The sequence below is a fragment of the Carassius gibelio genome, chromosome B9 (assembly GCF_023724105.1).
Source record: "Carassius gibelio isolate Cgi1373 ecotype wild population from Czech Republic chromosome B9, carGib1.2-hapl.c, whole genome shotgun sequence".
NCBI classification, from domain to species: domain Eukaryota; kingdom Metazoa; phylum Chordata; class Actinopteri; order Cypriniformes; family Cyprinidae; genus Carassius; species Carassius gibelio.
In genome coordinates this window covers 31,306,914-31,332,901 of record NC_068404.1, presented here as the reverse complement: position 1 = coordinate 31,332,901, position 25,988 = coordinate 31,306,914, and the positions used below count along the sequence as shown (strand labels likewise).

General features: G+C 38.8%; 2 protein-coding genes and 1 long non-coding RNA gene across 12 annotated transcripts in view; 2 read left to right on the top strand and 1 right to left on the bottom strand.

Annotated features, from left to right (window-relative positions):
* The window catches only part of LOC127964884 (NACHT, LRR and PYD domains-containing protein 12-like), a 1,383,583-nt gene that overhangs the window by 701,380 nt on the left and 656,215 nt on the right, over positions 1–25,988 (top strand). Inside the window, exon 24 of the mRNA XM_052565314.1 lies at positions 9,065–9,238. Within this exon, the coding sequence (XP_052421274.1) occupies positions 9,065–9,238 (174 nt within the window). The remainder of the gene's footprint in view (positions 1–9,064; positions 9,239–25,988) is intronic.
* LOC127964976 (uncharacterized) overlaps positions 1–25,988 on the bottom strand; it is a 385,149-nt gene that overhangs the window by 63,315 nt on the left and 295,846 nt on the right. The window lies entirely within an intron of this gene.
* LOC127964903 (protein NLRC3-like) overlaps positions 1–25,988 on the top strand; it is a 163,062-nt gene that overhangs the window by 90,378 nt on the left and 46,696 nt on the right. The gene's annotated exons all lie outside the window — the stretch shown is intronic.

The following is a 25,988-nucleotide window of genomic DNA, read 5'->3' as shown; positions in this document are numbered from 1 at the left end:
ATCTCGGATGTAATAAGCGACGTACGAAGAACGGGCCCCTGGTGAACAGAAGAGACTTGACTGGTAGGCAACTTTAATTATTCTCTAATTTCTAGCTTTTAATTTGCTTAGAAATCTATAACTGCTTGACAATAACAAAGAATATATATTTTATATACTACAAATACTTATTTATCACATAATAAGGAAGAATAGTTTCTATACTGTAATAAATCTATGTCAATTAGCACTGTTTTGTTGATATACTGAATTTATCACCTGCTGGAGATTACTTGAAAAACCATATATTGTCGCAATCGAATATTAATGTCTTCGTGTTTCCAAAAGTTTCAGTTCTTCTGTCAAAACAACTGTTTTCATTTAGCAATAGCTGGACGCTGTTGCCCATATTAGGAGTTTCTGGATATGACTTTCTGCGCGACATCTCGCTCCGGCTTCGAGGATTAATGAAACACACACTGCAGGAGTGTTTAGCGCTTCGGGGTCCGAATAAAATATCAGCTCATGCGCAGACTATCCTGTCTCTTTGGGTTTAAAACTATATTTATTCACACCAGCTCTTGAAAACATCTATGCGAACACATTTGACTGAAAAAGTGCGGGGGGGGGGGGGGATTTCCATGATATTAAAAGTGGGGGGGGAACACGTCTCCCCGCGTAATCTAAACTTTCAGCTTGGCAAAGCGGTTCATTTCACATTCAAAATGCACTACAACTACCAAAACACTTTCTTCAGGTCTCAAATCAACTCATTCTTCCAGAACACTAGCAAAGGTTGACAGCCGACAAACACACTTTGTCACCCACAAAACAATGACCTAAAAAACACTAACAACATGTAGCATTATACAATGTTTTCTTGTGTGAAACAAGGACACATCCCTGTTTATAATTCACTGCAATATATGTTACTGGAATGAATCAGACATTGTTCCGTTTTCTTCCCACGGAAAGGGCAACCCAGTGTACAAAAGGATATTACTCGGGGCCCGTTCTTCGTACGTCGCTTATTACATCCGAGATCAAATGACACATCCAAGATGATATCATTGTGCTAATCATGATCCGGCTAATTGGGTTCTTCGAACAGACCTGGGCCCGGTTCCCCAAAACGTTCTTATCGCTAAGTAGTTCTTAACCTATTCCTTAACCTCTCTCTTAACCTTATGGCACGATTCCCGACACGGCAATCAATTTTTTTTCTATAAATGGGTAAGCATGGTGGTGTCCAGTAAGCGACCAACTATAGCAGTGATCCAACGTGTCCTTGTATTGAATCAAAGACGGACCCGGAGCCGTTTAGTCCATGTCAATTTTTTTATTCGGCAAAACTTAAGCCCTTTTGATATTTTTCCTAATTTGGCTATATAAAAAAAAAACACATTATGGAGCTGCTGGATCTTCTCAGACCTGCGCTTGCCAGGCAAACGTGGCGGAATTTTGCTTTAAGCCCTGAAGCCCAGCGCTACTTTTTTTTTTTCTTTTTTTTTTTTTTGCTACAGAGAGATCCATCGAGGTCATGGGAGAGGGCTACGGCCTAATCAAGACCTTGGTGTGGAGGTGCGTCCACACTGTCACCAACGCCTTTGTGCGCCATGTCGGGGATTGCATCCTTGTGGATGGCACACTCGTCCCTATTGCCAATCCATCAGTGACTGATTAGGCGTAGGCAACTTATCGCGAAAAGGATACGCGGCCATAAACGTGCAAGTTATAGTGGACCATAAGGGTGTGATATCTGACCTCATGGCAAGGTCCAGCAAAACTTCAACTTCCTCTGACGAGAGGCTTGGTGCCCTTTTTTACGTTGCTTCCCCAGCATATTTTGTATCTAACTCTCTCTCTCTTTCTGTTCATTGTAGATAGGTTGCTTTTTATTAAAAACATAAACCAATTGCAATCAATACCGCATTAAACATAAGTAACTGCAGCTGCTTGCCAATCAATTCTGATTGTAAAGTACCTTACCATTAAAAAGTGTATTATATCATTTTTATAAATCGTTAAACCCATGTCAAGAGGCGGCACAAGTGGCAAAACGGGATAAGGAGGGTGGAAGATTAGCGAGGGATACCCGGTTAGTCTAACCGTCACAACATATGGTGTGAACATATTACTGACCATTTGATAATTAAATTTATAGTCTATATTCTACTGATAACTTAAAATATGTTAAAATAAATGTTACTATAATAATTTGGAAAATCGATTCATGAGCAATCGATGCCAACTAATTCAGCACCCTCACTTTGGACAGCGCTCTTGGTACGTCGGTTGTAAGAGGCAGCGTGCTAAGAGCTTCCTAAGGGACACTTCGGGGATCACCTTAGGAACATAAACAACTTTGGTAAGATATATTTTTCGAGGTCTTCTTAGCACGCTAAGAGTGACGGCAATGTAATGACGTCATATAATTTAAAACGACACCTGACGAAAAACTTGACAAATTTCTGGACTTTTATAAGGAAACAGCCAAGCAAACAAAACTACATAAATGTTATAATAGATACATGAAAGAGATAATACATACATGTTTTTAATTTTTTTTCATGACAATTATTTAGATTCGCAATTTATAATAGTTGCGCAGCCTTTACATTTTTATTTCAATGTAGAAATTATTTATTCATTTCATTCTATATTTGGACAGATTTGTTACGTGACAGCATTAATGAAAGTTTCTTAAGGGGCAATATCATGTTATCTGCATCTCAAGCCACTCTTATAATAGCAGTCATCACTGAAAATAATGCACCACTCTATCATCTGTATAGCATTTCAGATGATTATTTTTTATAATCATCTGTATTAGTATTTCAGTGAGTAAAACTGGCTGTGTCTATAGTAGGTTGTAATAGACTACACAGCATTTTTATATTATTTTTAAATATTTTTTTTTTAATGATTATTATTTTAAATTATTGTCCCTGGATCAGTATGATACTCTTGTAATAAAGTAGCGGTGGTAGCAGACATATTTTGAGTATCTGGTTGAAAAGAAGCAATCTAATCCTGTTTACACTAAATAAGCCTGCTCCCAAGCAAGTTTAAGCGTACGGACCTGTTGCTATGATAGCAGCTCCGGGATGAGCTTCGAAGAACAAAATGATCCAAGATCACGCCAAATCGTCAACATTCAAATCCAGCTAACTGAGTTAGCGACGTACGAAGAACAGGACCCAGGCCTGCATTTATTTGATCTAAAGTAGCCTACAGCAAAACAGTAAACTGAAATATTTTTACTAGACTATTTAAAATATCTGTTTTCTATTTGGATATATTTCAAAATATTATTTATTGAGATTTTAAAGCTTGCTAGATAAAAGTATTAATTTCTATAATTTTCCAAAAAATAGATATTTTTGAATGATATACTGTATAATGTTGCAAAGGCTTTTTATTTCACATAAATGCTGATCTTTGGATCTTTCTTTTCATCAAAGAATGCTGAAAAAATGTACTCATGTTTTAAATATTGATAATCAGCAAATCAGCATATTAGAATGATTTGATTTCTTAAGGATGTGACACTAGACTGGAGTAATTCACCTTTGATCACAGGAATAAATTACATTTTAAATATTTTCAAATAGAAAATAGTTATTTTAAATAGTAATAACTTTTACAACTTCTGCTGTACTTTGCATCAAATAAATGCAGGCTTGGTGAGCAGAAGAGACTTCTTTCAAAACATTAAAAATCTTACTGTTCAAAAAACTGTTGACTGGTAGGCTATAGATTGCAGAAATGTTCCATTGTAATGTCTTATATTATATTGTAATGTATTATATATACACACACACACACACACACGCCCCTGTATTGAGAAATGAGTCCTAGCATCTGTTAAAAACTGTAAGTAGGCTAGTAACAGTGACATTTATAATAAATACATCTCTATTGTACAGTGTTAATAACTGCAAGTTAAATTACTATGATGATGAATTTACAAGTCTATGTTTTGTCATTTTCCAATTGACCTCGTCATGAAGTTTAGATTGTGGTGTCTGTTTTCAGCCAGCATCACTACAGAAGCTTTAATGTTCTCATATCACACGACTGTAAAACACAATTCTGTGTCACATCTGAATGGATCAAGACACTTGTGTTGTTGATCACTTTACTCCTGATGACCAGTACATCCCTGTCTGTGGGTTAGTCAGACTCTCTGACCATTAGACCACGACTGCCCCATATAGATGATTGATAGATTAGAAATATTAGACAGAATGGAAGGTTAAATGAGTTTGAATGGTCTAGAAATAGAACATAGAATGGCAGTTAAATGGAGTCTAAAGACCTTCAGTTTGTTTACATTTGAATTTTGACAGTTGGAGTTTGAATAGTCTTGGCTCATCTGAACATTTCCTCAATGTAAATCTGTGGGATTTGGATGATTTTTAATCTTCATTTTTAGCTAAACTGTAAATCGTAATTAGAGGAGCAAGTGAGTGTTTCTCCAGACAGATCTGTGCTTATATCACTATGAAACAATATCTCACATTCAGCTCTGTGTGTCTGTTCAGTCCTGAAGCACATGACAGTTTCAAACAGCAGCATTGAGCATCAACATGCAGAAATCTCATTCTATCAGCAGCAGTTTGTGGCAATGCTTGTCATTATATCTCCTCTACTGCTCTGAGAACAGAGTCAATAACAAACTACACACACTTCAACTACAATTAACACTGTGTCATTGTTCTCTACAGGTTGAGATATTGTGGCGTCACAGATCAAGGTTGCTCTGCTCTGGCTTCAGCTCTGAGATCAAACCCCTCACACCTGAGAGAACTGAATCTGTCTTGGAATAAAATAAGTGATTTGGGAGTGAAGCGTCTCTGTGCTGGACTGGAGGATCCTCACTGTAAACTGGAGAAACTGGGGTAAGATTATATATGACACACTGTAAAATATTTGTGAAGTAAAAAACAAATCACCCAGAAAGCCAGAAAACACAATGACAAGTCAGACCAAATAAAAATAAATAAGCTATTGTTTTTGAATGTAATACTTCCTACTGATTGGATGAGACTAGGGGTGTCACGATATACCGGTATTGACGATAACCGTGATATTCAAAGCAACAATTATCGATTTTGTGTTAATTTAGTGTGTGACTGTATATCACAATATTTAAAATGAACAGTTCTCTTATGATAATAGCACATGTAAATATTCCAGTGTCAGTACCTGGTTGAGCTCCCAGGTGGCAGTATTGTGCCTTAACACTGACACTGTCACACAAGAAGACGACGCAGAGCTCAGAGGAGGGCAGTGTTCATCAAAGTTTAGCCGGGCTCACACTACAGGAGTTTTAAAATCATAACCGATTTTGAAATCTGGTTGCAGCACACATGAGGAGAATCTTAGCCGATTATCTTCGCTCAAATATTAAACATGCACACACTAAAAGATTTGAACATCGTGGCACATCACACACTGCAAGATATTATTAAGATTATCATGTCAGTGGGAGCGCCTCACGTGATCTCACGCAGAAGATCATCACTGAATTATTATTTATTTTATTTTTTTTTAAGCAGCTAAAAACTTTTAACATTTTAAGGGCTAAAAATCCTGTAGTGTGAGCCCGGCTTAAGGTGCCATTATTTTACTAGTCATAGAATCAGAAACATTATATTAACCTGTTAACAGTGGCTTTCTGTGTTCATATATATTAAATAAAGGATGATTATCTTAAGTCTGTGTTTTCTTTACTCGTCTTGTTTTTGTATTTGCAATCAATACGGCCTGTGCGAAGTAACACTTTATTTCTTTGTTCAAATCTATTAACAGTTACACGATTAAACCTGATCTTGAAAAACTGAGTGACTATATTTCTACATTAAACTCTGTAAAATGTTAAGTTGGTCTCAGTGCTATTCACTGAATGCCTCATCATTCTTCAGTAAGGTTCATTAGTTAACGTTAGTTAATAACTAGGGCCGGGACTCGATTAAAAAAAATTAATCTAATTAATTAGAGGCTTTGTAATTAATTAATCGAAATTAATCGCATTTTAATCGCATATAAATATTTGACCTGAGAACAGTGAGAAGTATTTTTTTTTTCACATGGATTTATAGTATAACATTGAATAATGACTGAATACATAAGCTTAAGCAACAAAATATTGTTTATTTTTTGTTCAACCAAGTCTAGCAGACCAGTGCAATTTTTGCCATGAAGTGTAGCAATAGCATATTTACAAAACAATTTAGAAATAGTACATTTCAGAAATTCAGGAAGCTTATAGGTGCTGGAACCTTCTGTAAAGAGTTTTTTAAGTAAAACACAATACTGTCAATTACATTCAGAACATTGGAGAAACTGACTATTAGAAAACATCTCTCTGTTGCTTCAGAGGCCATAACATACTAAGTCCAACTCTCAATAACCTTAGCCAAAACAATAAAGAGTTCAACATAACTGTTGCACCAACAAAATAATATATAGTTAAACATAAAGTGTAAAGTCCACGCTAGCTGCTATATGTTTTGCGTTGAGGTGATACTTGAGGCTCGATGTGCTGCAGTGATATCATAGACAGTAGCGATATGCGAAACGAACGCTAGTTGGTGCTTCAGTATAATCGGTCCGCCGAAACAAATCCAATGAGAAACGTTCCGCGGTGCAAAAATAAGTTATTAAAAATGCGGGAATTTTTTTTCTGTAATTAATTAATCTTAGTTAACGCGTTATTTTTTGTGTAATTGATTAATCTCAATTAACGCGTTAAAGTCCCGGCCCTATTAATAACATTAGTTAACATATATAAATGACATAAATAATAATGAACAATATTTCCACAGCATTTATTAATCTTAGTTCATGTTAATTTCAGCATTTACTCATGCATTATTAAAATCACAAGTTGTGCTTGTAAACATTAATGCACTGTGAACTAACATGAACAATGAATAACTGTTTTTATTAACATTAATAAAGATCAATAAATAGTGTAATAAATGTATTGTTCATTGTTCATTCATGTTAGTTAAAACATTAATGTTAAAAAATGTCATTTTATTGTAAAGTGTTACCATTATTATTTATTAATCATACTGTTGAACTGACAGTATTTTCTCTCTTGTTATTTCATAGGAGCTTTAAAGAAGTGTCCTGTGTTTATCAGTATCCTTGTGTTCATTGGGTGAAAAAGAAAAACTTAATAAACAAAGTAAAATAATTTTGACTGATATTCTTTCCCCCCCAAGGTTTCTATAGATATCACAGTATATTCATATTGTGAATTCTTATGGCAACAATAAGCGTGATATGAAACATCTAATATCGTTACAGACCTAGATGAGACAACTGTCAGTCAAGATACACAGATACAGAAAGTAAAACATTGTGTGTCTTTGTTTCTTGTTCATGTGTGGACTTCTGTGTTCATGTTAAAGCTGTTTCTACATTAGCAACATCTTTAAATGGATTATGTTACACTAAGTGCTAATAGCTCGTCTTGTTAGCAAAGGCTTACATTTACATTTAATCATTTAGCAGACGCTTTTATCCAAAGCAACTTACAAATGAAACAATAGAAGCAATCAGACCAACAAGAGAACAACAACAGTATACAAGTGCCATGACAAGTCTCCGTTAGTCTAGTACAGAACACAGAGACAGGTTTTTTATTTATTTATTTATTTTTAAGAATATGATAGAAAAGAAAAGAAAGTGCTAGTATTAGCTGGTTAAGTGCTGGTGAAAAAGATGAGTCTGTAGATGTTTCTTGAAAATGAGTAAAGAGGCATCGTTCACTTGCAGAGCGCAAACTTCTGGAGGACACATAAGATTGAACCAGTGAGTTTAGGTATGTTGGTGCCGTGCCAGTGGTCGTCTTGTAGAAGCATCAGTACCTTGAATTTGATGCGAACAGCTACTGGTAGCAGTGTAACCTGATGAGGAGAGGAGTAACGTGAGCTGTTTTTGGCTCATTGAACACAACCCTCGCTGCTGCGTTCTGGATCAGTTACAGAGGCTTGACAGTACATGCAGGAAGAGCCAGGAGAGCATTACAATAGTCCAGTCTGGAGAGAACAAGAGCTTGGACAAGAAGTTGTGTGGCTTGCTCTGACAGGAAGGGTCTAATCTTCCTAATGTTGTATAAGGCTTGACTGTTAGCAGACAAAATTACTAAAGAAAGCAGTCAGATCAGTGAGAGAGTAAGAACAGTGGGCTTTTGAGGAGACCGACCGGAGGACATATCTGTATTTCTTCTCATTTAAGGCCCGTTCACACCAAGAACAATAACTATAAAGATAACTATAAATATAAAGATATTGTCTGTGTATTCTAAGCGCACGCGCGTCTGCTGCTTTAAATTCTTGAGCTCATTACAGCAGGATTGATTCTGATTGGCTGTCAATGTTTTTATCGTTCATCAGAAAAATAAAAATCGTTCTGAAAGTGATTCCAACGATATCGTTTCTCTGTGCCTTTATCGTTATAGCTTTGGTGTGGACTCTGCTAATATGATAAGAAAATATTCAGAACATGGGAATAAAATGTCTAACGTGTATAATTAAATATATATGTGGTGTGCTTGTGTTGATCAGATGTTCTGGAGAATCAATCACATGCAGCTCATATTGTTCCCAAACTCAGAAGCGTGAGTCTCTTCCTGCAGCTTCAAGAACAGCTTTACTGATCAGCAGCTTCAGTGTGATTAGGAGCAGGTGTAGGGGACTTTAGGAAGAGACACAAGGAAGGACACTAGAAGACACCATCTGTTTATAATCAACAGAATCAGAGAAAGAAGATGTTATTACCTACTGTTTAGTAAAGCACTGCAGTACATTGAGGTGTGAGTACTGTCTGCAAGTATGAATAATATCTCACAGTGTTGGAGATCTGCATGATGATTGAAATCACACAAATAGCCTTCAGCTATTTCCTAAATCTATATGATCAATATGATCATGTTTTTTTCTTTGACATTTTAAATCTTAGTCCAATGATTCGTCACACATTGATTTGTTCTTTCTCTTTACTAATGGATTCACAGCTAAACTGATCTGATCTGAGAGAGTGAAGAGTGTGTCATTGTTCTCTACAGGTTGAGAGATTGTGGCGTCACAGATGAAGGTTGTTCTGCTCTGACTTCAGCTCTGAGATCAAACCCCTCACACCTGAGAGAACTGAGTCTGCCTGAGAATAAAATAAGAGATTTGGGAGTGAAGCATCTCTGTGCTGGACTGGAGGATCCTCACTGTAAACTGGAGAAACTGGGGTAAGATTGTATATGACACACTGTAAAATATTTGTGAATTGAAAAACAAAAACAAAACTATATCAGAAAGGAGTGAATGGATTCAGATGGTGACATATACACTGCGCTTGAGACTGAAAGCTGTTGAAAAAACATCTTTGTCACATAGTTTTATATTACATGTACATAATATTATTAACAATAACACCCAAAATTATTGTAACTATACATACCTCCGCGCCAGCTTTGTGCTTTCATTGATGGTATATTTAGGGGCCAAGCACCGAAGGTGCGAGGCACCTATTGTTTTTGTTCCGGTTCTTATTATTATTATTATTATTAGGGGCCAAGCACCGAAGGTGCGTAGGCACCTATTGTAATCGTTGGCGTTATTAGGGGCCAAGCACCGAAGGTGCGAAGGCACCTATTGTGTTTGTTGGCGTTATTAGGGGCCAAGCACCAAAGGTGCGAAGGCACCTATTGTGTTTGTTGGCGTTATTAGGGGCCAAGCACCGAAGGTGCGAAGGCACCTATTGTGTTTGTTGGCGTTATTAGGGGCCAAGCACCGAAGGTGCGAGGCACCTATTGTTTCTGTTGGCGTTATTATTATTAGGGGCCAAGCACCGAAGATGCGAAGGCACCTATTGTGTTTGTTGGCGTTATTATTATTAGGGGCCAAGCACCGAAGGTGCGAAGGCACCTATTGTGTTTGTTGGCGTTATTAGGGGCCAAGCACCGAAGGTGCGTAGGCACCTATTGTAATCGTTGGCGTTATTATTATTCTTCTTCTTCTTCTTCTTCTTCTTCTTCCGCCGCAAGTCTATGGCAGCCCATAGAACCGATTGCGGGAAAGTTGTATAATTTGGCACACTGATAGAGGACAGTCCCAACATTAACTATAGCAAATTTGAAGTCTCTATCTCCTACTCTCTAGCGCCACCACTTGTCCAAACTTTCAATGTTTGTATGCTAATAACTTTTGAACCGTAAGCCAGAAAATGGAAATTCTTTTTTCCTCTGAATCCTTGGCTCATGCCAAGTCGAATGAACCCCAAAATTCAAAAATCGCAAGGTTTAGTTTTTTCGCTATTTTCAATTATTCGAAAAACCTACTTTTTCGAACTCGTCCTAGACGGTTAGTCCGATTGCCACGAAAATTGGCTCAGATCATCTTCAGACCATGCTGGCAAAAAGTTATGGAATTCAAGTTGATTCGTCCAACTGTTGTCGAATGACACGTAAACAAATTTGACGAAAAGCACACAAACATGCACGTGAGGCTATATCCCGGCAACAGTTTGTCATATTGAGACCAAACTTGGCGTGTGTTATAACAAGCATGAACTGACACTACCTGCAGTGTTTCGACACAGCGCCACCTAGTGGTCAGGAGATATGAAAAATGCATATTTTGGCTTATAACTACTGAATGGTTTGGCCAAAAATCACACAACTGGTCTCTTTAGATTCAGTGAGTCATGTCGAGTCAAATGATATCCAATTTTCCTGTGTCGGCCATTTTAGGCGTCGGCCATTTTGAATTATGATTTAAAATGCTGTATTTTTTGAACGCAGCATCGTATTGTTTCGCAAATAATTACAAAAATATTCGGCTCCATGCCCTGAAGGTACTCAAAAAGTTTGGTGGCAGCGCCACCTTGTGGCCAATAGTTATAATGAAATATCACATAAATGCTAATAACTTTTGAATAAATTAGTCTATTAAAATTAAAATGATCTCGCTATATTCTGTGGGTCATGCCGAGAGTATTGATACGAATAATGTGAAAATTGGCCTTACTTCCTGTCCGCCATTTTGCTTAATGTTGAAAACCTACTTTTTCGAACTCCTCCTAGACCGTTAGCCCAATTTTCACCAAATTTGACGTGCATCATCTTCAGACCATGCTGGCAAAAAGTTATGGATTTTGTGTCGATATACGTAACGGTTCTCATTTAGCGCATCAACGAATTTGCTGGAAGGGTGCCAAAATGCATTTGAGGCTGTATCTCTGCAACACTTTGACATATTTGCACCAAACTTTGTATGTGTCATCGCCACCTCACACTGACCATGCCACATAAATTTGGTAACAGCGCCACCTATTGGTCAAGAGTAATAAACCATTCATTAACCATGAGTAATTACACTTTTTAAAATGCTAATAACTTTTTAATGCATTAGCCTATTTGAAGGAAACTGGGCTCAAAATATTCCCTGGCTTATGCCGATAACATAGATACCAAATATACCACGGTAAGCTGAACTTCTGGTCCGCCATTTTGATTTATGTTGAAAACATACTTTTTCGAACTCCTGATCAACCGTATGTCCGATTTTCACCAAATTCGAATCAAATGATCTTCAGGCTATACTGATTCAAAGTTATGGATTTTGAGTCGATAGACAAAACCGTTTTCGCATACCACATCGACGAATTTGAGGCACAATGAGAAAATGACACTTGAGGCTGTATCCCTGGAATGCTTTGGCATATTGACACCAAACTTTGTGTGTGTCATTGAAAAGACACACAGAGTACACCAAATTGATTTTATAACAGTGTCACCTATTGGTCAAGCTTGATAAACCAAGTAATCATGCTACTAGAGGTGGTATTGGTGTTTTTTTTTTTTGCCATTTCAAATACAATAATTCCAAAATTGCTGTTATTGCTCATTAATGTATTTGGTGTGATGCTTTATGCGATGCTTAGCTACTACATTTGCCGTTGGAGTGCTTGGCCCCGTAATTGCTGCTTGCAGCTATATTTATTATTATTCTTCTTCTTCCACCCCAAGTCTATGGTAGCCCATAGAACCGATTGCGGGAAAGTTGTATAATTTGGCACACTAATAGAGGACTGTCTGAACATTAACCGTAGCAAATTTGAAGTCTCTAACTCAAACTCTCTAGCGCCACCAATTGTCTAAACTTTCAAAAACTTGATGCTAATAACTCTTGAACCGTAAACCACAAAATGAAAATTCTTTTTTCCTGTGATTCCTTGGCTCATGCTGAGTCGAATGGACACTGAAATTCAAAAATCGCAAGGCTTAGTTTTTTCGCTATCGTCAATTGTTCGTAAAACCTACTTTTTCAAACTCATCCTAGGCCGTTGCACCGATTGTCACGAAAATTTAATCAGATAATCTTCAGTCCATGCTGGCAAAAAGTTATGGAATTCAAGTTGATTTCTCAAACCGTTTCCGAATAGCTCATGAACGAATTCTTCGACAAGCACGCAAACGTGAACGTGAGGCTATATCTCCGCAACGGTTTGGCCTATTGAGACCAATCTTGGTGGGTCTTATAACAACCATTCCCTGGGACTACCTGCAGTGTTTCGGCGCTGTGCCCCCTAGTGGTCAGGAGATATGAAAAATGCATGTTTTTGCTCATAACTTCTGAACGGTTTTGCCAAAAATCACAAAAGTGGTGTCTTTAGATTCAGTGCATCATTCCGAGTCGAATGATACCGAATTTTCCCAATTCGGCCATTTTGGGCGTCGGCCATTTTGGATTTAGTTGTAAATTGCTGTATCTTAAGAATGAAGTTCCGTATCGTTTCGCAAATAATTACAAAAATGTCCGGCTCCATGCCCTGAATGTACACAAAAAAATTGGGGGCAGCGCCACCTTGTGGTCAATAGTTATAACGATTTTTTCGAAAAATGCTAATAACTTTTGCATACATTAGCCTATTGTAACAAAGCTGATGTTGATAGATTCCTTGGGTCATGCCGAGAACACCGATACCCCATTTGTCAATTTTGGCAAAATTTCCTGTCCGCCATTTTGATTCATGTTGAAAACCTACTTTTTCGAACTCCTCCTAGACCGTTGCTCAGATTTTCACCAAATTTGATTTGGATCATCTTCAGACCATGCTGGCAAAAAGTTATGGAATTTGTGTCGATACACGTAACCGTTTTCAATTAGCGTACCAACGAATTTGCTGGAAACATGCCAAACTGCATCTGAGGCTGTATCTCTGCAAAGGTTGGAGATATTTACACAAAACTTAATATGTGACATTGTCACATCACATTGACCACGCCACATCATTTTGGTCACAGCGCCACCTATTGGTCAAGAGTAATAAACCAATCAATAACCGCTAATTATTACATTTCCAATAATGCTAATAACTTTTGATTGCATTAGCCTATTATCATGAAACATGTCTCAAAATGTTCCTTGGGACATGCCGACAACATACATACCAATTATGTCATATTAAGCAAAACTTCCTGTCCGCCATTTTGATTCATGTTGAAAACCTTTTTTTTTAAACTCATCCTCAACCGTTTGTCTGATTTTCACCAAAATTGAATCAGATCATCTTCAGACCGTGCTGACAAAAAGTTATGGATTTCGTGTCAATAGACGAAACCGTTTTTGTACAGCGCTGCTTCAGATGTCAGGCATCTTCACAAAATGAGTCTGAGGCTATATCTCTGCAAAGCTTTGTTGTAATTAAGCCAAACTTGTGTGTGCCATTGTCTAACATGGAGAATAGGCTCACAGACACTCACACACAGAAATGAAATGGTTCAACTATTATATGAATAATCAATAAGCATGATTACACACACACACACACACACACACACACACACACAGAGAAGTACATGCCCACACATTTTGTTATATGTAGATATTTGAAATAAATTATAGGTGACACACAACTCACAGAAAGACTTATTTTCTTACATTTCTATGTCAGGTTTCATTGCATTCATATTCTGACATAATAGTAAACATTTGATATACATGTATGAATAAATGGTTGAACTTTCACTCAATGTGATCTTAAATGCTTGAACAGTAATATTAAATAATAGTAATATATATTTTTCTAGATGAATCAATCATCGAGACAATGAACTGTAATGTTTTAGTCTTTAGTGAGCCCATTAGTGGTCTTCCAGTGACATCTAGTGGTCGTAAATGCAATTTATCATACAACACTGTCTCTTTAACCTTTATAACTGTTATATGTTGTCTTAATTTCATTCCAAAGAAGCATACGCAATTTATGTATAATTTCACAGTCTAGATAATAGTACTGCACTGATTTTAAATAACCTAGATATGGCTGACAGTAAAAGAATAGAACAGAATTACAGACACACACAAACATGAAATGTTTAAACTAGTATATTAATACTCAATAAGCATGCTTAAACCCACACACAGATGCACACATTTTGTTAAATATATAGATAATTAAAATAAATGATGGGTGATAAAACCTATTGCAAGTCTTCTGTTTTTATGGGCTTCTATGTCATTTTTCAGGTTTCATTGCAATCATAATCTGGCATAATTATAAACATTAGATATATCTGTATGAATAAATTGGTAAACTTTGACTCAATGTGATCTGAAATGCTTGAACAGTAATATTAAATAATAGTAATATACATTTTTTCTAGATGAATCCCTCAACAAGCCCATAAACTGTAATGTTTTAGTCTTTAGTGAGCTCATTAGTGTTCTTCCGGTGACATCTAGTGGTTATAATTGCAATTTTTTATTCAACACTGGGTTTTGAAGCTTTATAAATATTACAGTGTTCTTTTTTACCTAATCTCTGTTAAATTTTGCATGATTGTTTAGAAAAAATACAGATCTAATGCATGTGTGATTATATTACCCCTTTTTTTTTTTGCAGTTTAATGCCATTCACAACAGAAATCTTTTGTTTTTTAGGCCTGTTTAACTGTTATAGCACCAGCTATTTTCTGATCTTAATGAAACTTTGCATGCTTGGTGGGTCATCTTTCACATGTTATAACCAAGTTTCATAAAGTTTTGAGTTTTTGTTTCAGTTTTATAGGCTTTAGGTTACATGTGGCCACGGCCCTTTCCTAAATGACCTCTTATAGCTAACCAAAGGACAAAATGAAACATATTTTTGAAAATTATTGATCTAGAGAGTCCAGAGAATATTATTGCAGTGGTTTGATCAAGACTGAACAAAAAACCAGGTGACCCAAAACATTCAAATTCGTGGACCAATTTTACGAAAAAGGCTATAACTCGGGAACAAAATGAGATATCTTCACCAAACTCAGAACTCATATGCAAGAACAAAAACTTTAGTCAAATTATTATTTTTTTTCCATATCTGCCACTTGGTGGCGCTACAGGATGAAAAAAAATCAAATGGCTATAACTAAGCAACCGTTGATCCAATCAACTTGAAAATTGATATGGCCCAATGTGGCACAAGTGCTCTATGAGGAATTTCACTTATCTTAAAAAACATGGCCGCCATTGGCCAAACAACTTTAAGCACCTATTTGACAAGGTTAATGGAAGTCGATCGGAACGAAACTCGGTGGGCATGTTCGACTCATTGCCCTAAAGGTCTGTAAGTATTTTGAAAGAAATTGCCCACAACATTGTCACCTCCCACAGAACACAACAAAGCGATTTGATTACAGCGCCACCTATTTTTTCAAAAATGATAATGCATCATTTTACTGGAGTTTTACTGGCTGTTTCAATTACACTCTTCCAATAATTGCTTTTCTTACTCGTTGCATTTGGTCTGATGCTACATATGCTTAGCTCCTGATGTTGCCGCTGGAATGCTTGGCCCCGTGATTGCTGCTTGCAGCTATATTTATTATTATTATTCTTCCGACTGGGAGTCTATGGCAGCCCATAGAACCGAATGCGGGAAAGTTGTTTTGGTTTGACATTCTGATAGAGGACAGTGCCAACATTAAGTACACCAATTTTGGTGTGTCTAAGACATTCCCTCTAGCGCCACCAACTGTCCGAAATTTCACTTTAATTTTGTTAATAACTTTTTAACCGTAAGGCCAATCAACAAAATTCTTTTTTCCTCTGATTTCTGAGCTCAAGCCAATTCGATTGCACCCTATACCGTCATTTTCCGTCATAGAAATATGGCCGCCATTTAGAATTTTTTTAAAAACATACTTTTTCGAACTCGTCCTAGACGGTTTGTCCGATTCACACGAAAATTGAACCAGATCATCTTCAGGCAGTGCTGACCAAAAGTTATGCAAATCAAATTGATTCGTCAAACCATTTTTGATAAACGCTCGAACAAATTTTACGTAACGCTTACAAAAAGAGTCGTAAGGCTGTATCTCTGCAACGATTTATCGTATTCAGACCAAACCTGGTACATGTCATAACAAGCATGACTTGAGGCTACTTGCTGCGTTTCGGCGCAGCGCCACCTACTGGTCCGGAGATATGGAAAATTGCTATTCTTGCTTATAACTTCTAAACAGTTTGTCCAAAAATCATAACATTGGTCTTGTTAGATTCAGGGCAACATGCCGAGTCGACTGATATCCAATTTTACCATCTCGGCCATTTTGACTGTCGGCCATTTTGAATTTTGTGCTAAAATGCTGTATTTTCAGAACGCATCAACGGATTGTTACGAAACCATGGTATGGGTCATCAGTACAATGTCCTGAAGGAGCGTGAGAAGTTTCGAAACAGCGCCACCTAGTGGTGATCATCCTTATTTAAATGCTTATAACCTTGGGTGTGGTCGACTTATTTTCTCGAGACTCACCAAATTGGACTCCTGAAACCTTACCGAGTCCAACGATACCAAACATTCTAGGTTTTGCCTTACGGTTTGTGTAGCGTTGTGATTTAGCGCTTAAAAAACATCTGGCTATATCTTTGAAACCGCTTGTCTGATCGAGACGAAACCACCGTCAGAAGTTCGTAAACATAGGTCGATAGCTATACGCCAATGCCCAAATGCCAAAATATTGATAGTAAGGGGTAGTAATATTCAATCAAAGTCAAGAGTCAGTCAATTTTTACATGCTTTTTCATATAAATGCCCATAACTCTGAAGTGAATTGAGATATTTTCACCAAAATTGACACACATATGTATGGGCTCACTCTGAGCAAACATAAAAAAAATGGTGGGACTGAGCTTCTTGGTGGCGCTATAATAGAACAAAACATGAAATTCTCATTGACTTCAATACAGTTTTGTGAAATAAAATGCTATACTAAACAAATGCATTGGTGTAATATTACGAAACTCAGAATGTGTCAACAACACCATCCCCTGAAGGTACTCAAAATATTTTGAAACAGCGCCACCTAGTGGTCAAAAGTTATAACTCAATTTACATAAAGGCTAATCACTTTTGAATAAATCTGGGTATTGACATGATGCTGGTCTTCATAGACTCCTTGGGTCACGCCGAGAAAATAGATATAAAGTTTTTTTTATTTGGCTGAACTTCCTGTCCGCCATTTTGATGAATGTTGAAAACCTACTTTTTCGAACTCCTCCTAGACCGTTTGTCTGATTTTCACCAAATTTGACGTGGATCATCTTCAGACCATCCTGGCAAAATGTTATAGATTTCGTATCGATATACGAAGCGGTTCTCATTTAGCGCATCAACGAAACTGCTGGAAGGGTGCCAAAATGCATTTGAGGCTGTATCTCTGCAAAGCTTTGACATATTTGCACCAAACTTTGTATGTGTCATCGTCACCTCACACTGACCTTTCCAAACTAATTTGGTAACAGCGCCACCTATTGGTTACACGTGATAAGCAAATAAATCCTATTACTAGTTGTTGTGTTTATTGTTTTCAAGCCATTTTGCCTAAAATAATCTTAAAACTGTCTTAATTACTCATTCCTGCCGTTCGTCTGAAGCTTGCTTCTGTAGTGCTTGGCCCCGTTATTGCTGCTTGCAGCTATATTATTAATTTGTTTTGTAATACTTTGTTCATAATCATACTATTAAAATACTGAGAACAAAAATAAACAAACATTAACACGTTCATAATTTTATGTATTAATTATGTTTAGTATCCTGAAACTCTAGGATCAGTGTTTTGAGCTCAGATAAGATGATTGTAGAGGGTCCTCAGGCGACCGCTAATGATAATCAGAATGAATACGCTGTGATTAACAAACATTTTAAATTATCCACCACATTATCATCATTTTTGTAAGTTAACAGCGATGTCACCTCAGTAAATTAGTAAAATATTAAACTGAGTTATTGCCTACATAATATATTTTAATATAAATAATGTATGAAATAAACATTAAAGCAGAAATAATAAAGATGTAAACAGCATCTCTCCTTCAAATTCACTCACTCTCTCTTACAACTCACCGCTACTCCGCATTGCATTGTGGGAAATAGTGCCTCAGTGAGTGTACATCAGATACACATGAAATCAGAATGAATTGTGGGTAAAAAGTAGTGAACGAAAAAGGGAATGAAGTAGTTCACTCAGAAACAGGACACTCGATATAGTGCACTATATAGTGGATGGGGAGCGGTTTCAGATAGATATTAAATCAGACAAAATGTAAATATTAGGTATTGTTTGTGAATGGAATACTTACTACTGATTGGATGAGACAACTGTCAATCAAGATACAGATATACAGAAAGTAAAACATTGTGTGTCTTTGTTTCTTGTTCATGGTTGGCCTTCTGTGTTCATGTTGAAGCTGTTTCTGCATTAGCAACACCTTTAAATGGATTCTGTTACGCTAAGTGCTAATAGCTCGTCTAGTTAGCAAAGGCTTGACTGTTGACTGTTTACTGCAGACAAAATTACTAAAGAAAGCAGTCAGATAAGTGAGAGAGTGAGAACAGTGGGCTTTTGAGGAGACCGACCCGAGTACAAATCTGCATTTCTTCTCATTTACTCCATTGTATATTAGCTCAGAGAGGTGTTTATATTAAAGAAAACATAAAATATTCAAAACACTGAAATAAAACATCTAACATGTATATAATCAAAATTTTAAGTGGTGTTCTCACATTGATCAGATGTTCTGGAGAATCAACCCAGTGGTGTATCTTTAAAAAAATGTGCGTATGAGATTGAAGTGCATTGAGAGCAGAACAGCGTGATTTTGACTGAAGCAGGGATTTTCTGAAAGTCTGAGGTTTTCATTCACTCTCAGAGTGCTCCATTACTGCTCAATCACTAGCACAATTAATGCTGTAACTATAGCCGATCTAAACTAGTTCTGTCTACAAGGATTGTACTGCACACACACTCTAGTGATGGGAAGTTAGATTCTTTTCCGATGACGTAATGGCGTCAAGTCTATCAAACATTCAGATATATAAAGTCAGTAATCATAACTTTAGTCAGTTAAAAACCTCATAATCATGAAAAGTTTACAAGTAAGTTTTGAAACAATGCAACAAAATACAGTAACAGCAATAAAGTGCATACTTGTGTAGCGCCCCCTACCTGTCTTTATGTTGATTAAATAGGGCACCGCACCAGATTCATTAACTATGTGCCTACAGATGTTGAAGTTAGGCCCCTCTGGTGTCACAAATTAATTACTTCTCCTTTAGAAGTTATTAATAATTATGTACTATACTCAAATGTAATGTATATAATATATTGTCTATATGTAACCTCTGTGTTATGTCTTCTGCCTGATATACTCTCTCGGACACCGTCAGGTTTGTGGTAACAGCAGGTTTATTCACATCTGCATTTATGACAAAGGAAAAAGTGTTGAGTAGTCATCTCATGTGGATAAACAGCGCATGCTCTGACTCAAGGGAAATCCTCCATTGCTTTTAGGATTACCCATATGTACTACTCTTAATGCTCTACACAAAATTAAAATACAGTTTGACATATTGATCGTATAGTGAATTTAAACTCACATAAACAAAATAATTAAAACACATCAAATAATCCCTCTTAATCTTGCAAGGAAGAAAACAACACAAAATGTAATTACACAGATTTCCTACAGTTACCTTTCCATTTTATGTTAACAGTCAGTTATGTGTAAGCAATCATGTAACTTCGTTACAATTCAACATACCGGAGGCAGACAAACAGCATAAATTACCTCAATCATATGTTCAAACATTACAACACTTTATATCAACTTATGGTCATATTCCTGCATTTATGACAAAGGAAAACAGTGTTGAGTAGTCATCTCATGTGGATAAACAGCGCATGCTCTGTCTGGAAAGACAACATCATTTTAAAGTTAGCTAGCTATACTTGAGAGACTTTCTAATCAGCTATAAAACACATAACCAGATGGTTGACTTTAAAAAAACATGGCAAAATTAATCAACAACACCTTATACAACCAAAAGAAATCTAGTTTAACTTTTACATGCTTTTCAAGTGAGTTAACACTGTTTAGTCCACGGACATTCGTAGACACGTTACCTCAAGGGAAATCCTCCATTGCTTTGAGGATTACCCATAATCCCTCGTCATTTCTAGCATTCGCTGCAGGTACAGTTTGTGACAGTAGGTGGCACCATAATCACATTTAGTAGGATTTAACCTTTTTAACTATGTTACACACCCCCCCCTTAAATCCTGCTAAATTGGGAGCAAAAAAAACATTTCTTTTTTAGATTCCAAACAGTTGTTTTGCAGTAGGAGAAAATGCGTTTCAAGTCAGTTAGAAACTCTCCACCTGGGAGAAAGTCAGTAAGGGGGTAGCTAAGCCCCATACCAACAAAGACACAAAAGATGCCGTGTACACCTCTCATATTGTAAACATTGCTCCTTAGCATATTCTTGTCAAATACTTCAGATAAACTAGTGCGAACACTCTTAAGACATATACATACACAAGCAATCTATCCAGAAAGCATGTTCCTCACAAAAGAAAACAAAGAATCAACTGTTGAAGCTGAGTCATCTACAACCTGTTCATTCATTTCACAAATGAGTCTAGCTGGGGGCTTAACAGGTCTACCTGCCCTAGTGCAGAGTGGAGGTGGCTGTTTGCAAACTACGTGGTCCTGTGCTAATGCACCTGGCTGTGCGTCACTAGCATGGTCAGGGGAGGGGACACAATGAGCTCTTTCAACTGAGGGCGGGGAGGGTTCTACCTTGGACACCACACATTCTACAGAGGGTCTAGGGGAAAGTGGTTGCTGAGCAGATATTGATGGAACAGATGTTTGTAAAATCCCGATCACAGCATGCGGGACTATATTCACTTCAGTCTCTGGGAGAGAGTCACTCACAGCTACAACAGGTGAGCAATTGGAATGGCCGTCTGTAGCATCCTCATCATTAGTCTTATCCTCCTGCTGGGAGGAAATTCACCGGGAGTAGGAGGTTTCTGTGAACAACTTTTTTTTGATTCCAGGTTTCACAGACTTAACTTCAAAAACTTTGGATTGCCACTTGTCTGCTATTTTCCTCCTCCCTTTCTCACCACGATTTGCAAGCAACACTCTGTCACCAACAGCGAGGGGAGACCCTTTTGCTTTGCCTGTCGAGCCTGCTCCGTCTGACTGTTTTCACAGGCAATGCGTGCAGCTTCAGACAAGTCACGTTTCAAGTTAGAGACAAATTCACGATGGCTAACAACAGCATCACTGAGGAGGGTGTGCTGGAACAAAACATCAACAGGTAGACGTGGAATCCTCCCAAACATTAGAAAGAAGGGTGCAAAACCTGTCGTCTCATGCTCAGTGCAATTATAGCAGAATGTCAGCATCTGAAGCATCAGTGGCCACCTGGCTTTGGAATGGGCAGGCAGGGACCTTATCATGTTCCCAAGAGTCCTGTTGTATCGCTCGATAACTCCATTTCCCATAGGATGGTACGGTGTGGTATGTGATTTCTGGATACCAGCCAGCTCTCAAAATTGGCTCCCTGGTCCGAATGGATGCACTTTGGGAAACCATATATGCAAAAGAAGTCATTCCACAGACGACTGGCCACCTGCTTCGCTGACTGATTCTTGCAGGGGAATGCATGAGACAGCTTCGAAAAGTGATCCGTAACAACCAGAACATCTACACACTTCTTGTCCGACTGCTCAGCAGTCCAAAAGTCGATACACACAAGCTCCATCGGTTCAGAGGTGCAAATGCTTTCAAGAGGAGCACGGTCATTGGGCTCTGGGGTCTTCCCAACCACACAGCGAAAGCAGTTCCTCACATGGCTGATGATGTCATGTTCCATCCCTGTCCAAAAGAACCTCTGCCTGGCGAGAGAGAGTGTGCGAGCCTGTCCCTGATGACCAGCTGAATCGTGGAGGTCAGAAAGAACCTGAGCCTTGAGGGAGTCTGGAACAACAAACTGAAGGATTGCCATGTCCATTTGCCTGTCTTTCTTTACTTTGTACAACATACCGTTTTTGATGGAGAGCTTGGCCCAGTGTCTCGACATTTTCATCACCCCACGAGACTTACTGGCACGTTCACGTCTAGTGGGCCTCCTGTGACGCTGGATGTAATAGAGAACCCTGCCCAAGACGTCATCCTGTTCTTGGAGATTAACCAGTTCACTCCTTGTTAGGGAGGCATTCTGTTCGATACTGACAAGCTGAGGAATAACTGGTCCCGTGCCTCTCTCTCGGCTAACACCTCTGGAGTCATGCGCTTCTAGCACAGCTGAAACTTCCTGCAGGGAGAGGGACCCCTGAGGAGGCGGCGGGGTGACAACAGCATCATTTTTGGACTGATCAACAACTAACTGGCAGTTAGCAGCAGTATATCTAAATGCATCTTGTACTGTATCACCCATCATTCCACCCACTTGGTTCAGCAATGAGGCATAAGGTTCACTTACAAGACGATGGCCTATGCATGACTGTACAAATGGCTCCCTGCTTAGTGCGTCTGCAACCACATTCTTTGGGCCAGGCACATAGCGCAGATCAAAACTGTATGCTGCGAGTTTTGAGACCCATCTCTGTTCACATGCATCCAACCTAGGCTTAGTTAAGATGTATGTTAATGGATTATTATCTGTCCAGACTGTGAAACGTCGTCCTTTCAGCCAGTGGCTAAACTTGTCGCAGACCGCCCATTTAAGAGCGAGAAACTCCAGCCGATGTGCTGGATAGTTCAGCTGGGAGTGCGATAGATTCTTGCTGGTGAACGCCACTGGTCTGGCAACAGCACCATCAGGAGGCAACTGTGAGAGGACTGCTCCCAGGCCATCAAAGGAGGCATCAACAGCGAGGATGAATGGTGCATTAAAATCTGGATGGGCCAAGGTGACACTATGCACAAGCTCATGTTTCAAAGTTTTGAATGCCTCCCTGCACTCAACAGTCCAGTCAGCTGGAGACAGTCTAACATTGCCCTTCTTGAATTTTGGTTTATGGGCTCTACCTCTTTTGTGTGGTGTAGCAAGCTCAGCCACAAGGCTGAACAGTGGCTTAGCCTTAGCAGAAAATCCCTCAATGAAATGGTGGTAGTAGAGAACCATCCCCAAGAAAGATCTGATTTTCTTAGCACTTGGTGTCTCCATATCAGATTCCATCAGATCGGCTTCCTGCACATCATTTATAGCTTGCACTTTACTCGGGTCTGTCTTAACACCATCTCCACATATGATGTGTCCCAAGAACTTAACAAACCGGCGAAGGAAGTAGCTCTTCTTAGGTGAGAGCTTCAAGTTGTTGGCAGCAAGACGTGAGAAAACCATCTGCAGACGCTCAAGTGCAAATCTGTTCAGATGGCGCATAGAGCATAAGGTCATCTAGATAACATAACAGGCTTGTAAAGTTTTCATCACCAAAGATGGACATCATCATTCGCATAAAGGTCGCAGGACTTTTTGTCAGGCCCTGGGGCATCCTATTATATTCATGGAGGCCAAATGGGGAGGAAAATGCTGTGTATTTTTTGTCGTCTTCATGCATTCTGATGTTATAGAATCCTGACGTGAGGTCCATTGTTGAAAAGAACACATTGCCACCAAGTGCAGCGAGAGCATCTGTCTGATGGGGCAAAGAATGTGCATCTTTCACTGTTCTTGCATTCAACCACCTGAAGTCATTACAGATGCGAAGATCACCACTTGGCTTGACAACCAGGACGAGAGGAGATGAATACTCGCTCTGAGATTTACGGATAATCCCCAATTCCTCCATTTCATTTAGAGCAGTCCGAAGCTTATCATAATGGCATGGTGGAACCCGCCTATATGGAAGTCTGAAGGGCTTGTCATCCACTAGGCGGATTCTGTTTACAAAATCTGTTGCCTCACCACAGTCCATTTTGTGCCTCGAAAATATGGACTCATACTGCTCAATGATCTGCAGCAGTTTATCCTTCCACTCAGAGGAGACTTCACAAGAAGAGAGGTTCAAATCCCCTAAGCCCATGTCAGTCAAAATTTGTGATATTTCATTCTCTGACCTAGGTGAAGGTGATGAGCTCTGTGTGAACTGTGCACTGGATTGGATGCGATCTGGCTCAGGAAAGTCCTGCACAGAAAGAGAGGATAACACATCTGCAACTTTTGCATTCTTTTTAAGGGTGAGTGGCTTTTCAGTAGGATTGACTATTTTGACTGGAACCCAGCCAACTCCCCATAGTGAGGTGACAACTCTCCCCACTAGAATTTGAGCAGGTCTGGCTTTGGACTGAGTGGGTTCGATGATGACTGTACTTCCCACTGCAGAAACATCAGATTCACAGAGTTTAGCCCACACCAAATGTTCAGACATCGGTTGTAGTGCGACACATCTCTTGAGCCTTGCCGTGCCAACTTTAAGCGGCATTGCACCACATCTGTCTGAGGAGGACAACAGAGATATCAATTGGGTAAAGTTATTAGCATGGGCACTACTTATTGGGGACGTGATAATTTGGCTCCCAACAGTGTCTTTCATCTGTGAAATGAGCCACTTGATGGCGTTACTGCCAAGAATCATGTCATCGGTTTGGCCTGGCACCACTAGAACAGGAATTATCACTTTATAGCCATAAACTGATGCAGTGAGGTCATACATGGCAGAAGGTGTGACCAGGTGACCCCCACAACCAACAATAACAAAGCCCTCAGCAGTTTTCTCTCCAATGTTAGGAATAGACTGTGAAAGTTTTTTGTTGGCTGTTTCACTAAGAGTGCATGCCATAGAGCCACTATCCACCAGTGCTCTAAGAACATGACCACTATCAGTAGACACCTCTGTGTAGAATAGGCTATCCGTTTTTGAGAGTCTGCAGGCCTTGCACAATCAGTGTTTTTTCTGGTGGCACCACGCTGCTGTAGGTGTGACACAATCTTTCATAATCATTAATGTCTGTCAAATCCAAGGTGGGAGGATCATTCAATTGATCTGCGCTGTCCTCCCCTGTGCGCAGATCATTCAGTTTCCCTGCAGAAAATGTTGAGTAGGACGTCTACCCTCCCGGCAGTTGCGTCTTGAATGGCCAGGCAAGTGACACAGGAAACACAGTCTGTTCTCATGACAGTGTGTGAGGGCAGAGTGTGAGCTGTCATTACATATGGATCATGGTACGTCTCTTAAGCCCTCAATCTGTGGAAGTCTCCTGTTAGTATAGGGCTTTTTATTGGCTTTAGCATAACTTTGTCCCTGAAGCAACACTTTCTCTAACATCCCAATCAACCTCTCTAGAGTGGAGGTGTCTTGACTTATAGCAGGTTTCTGTTCTGGGATGTCTGAAACTAATGTAGTGTTAGGGCTAACCTCGACTTTATTCATGCTGATTTGTCTACTCCTTTCAGTAGAAGACCTGAGTCCCTTCTCTAGGTGGTATTCATCTAGCACTTCCTGAACCTCACGAGCTGACCACTTATCAATCGTCTTTGATCTAAAGGTAAGAGCTAAATCTCGTGTGACTTCAACACTAGGGTTGTCAAACATTTTACCCTGCTCTCTAAGGCAGCTAGCAGCATCATCAGTCTAAGCCAGTACTCATAGGGGTCCCCTTGGTCATGTGGCAAGGTAGAATAAAAGTCAGCTAGGGACATTGAGGAGCAATGG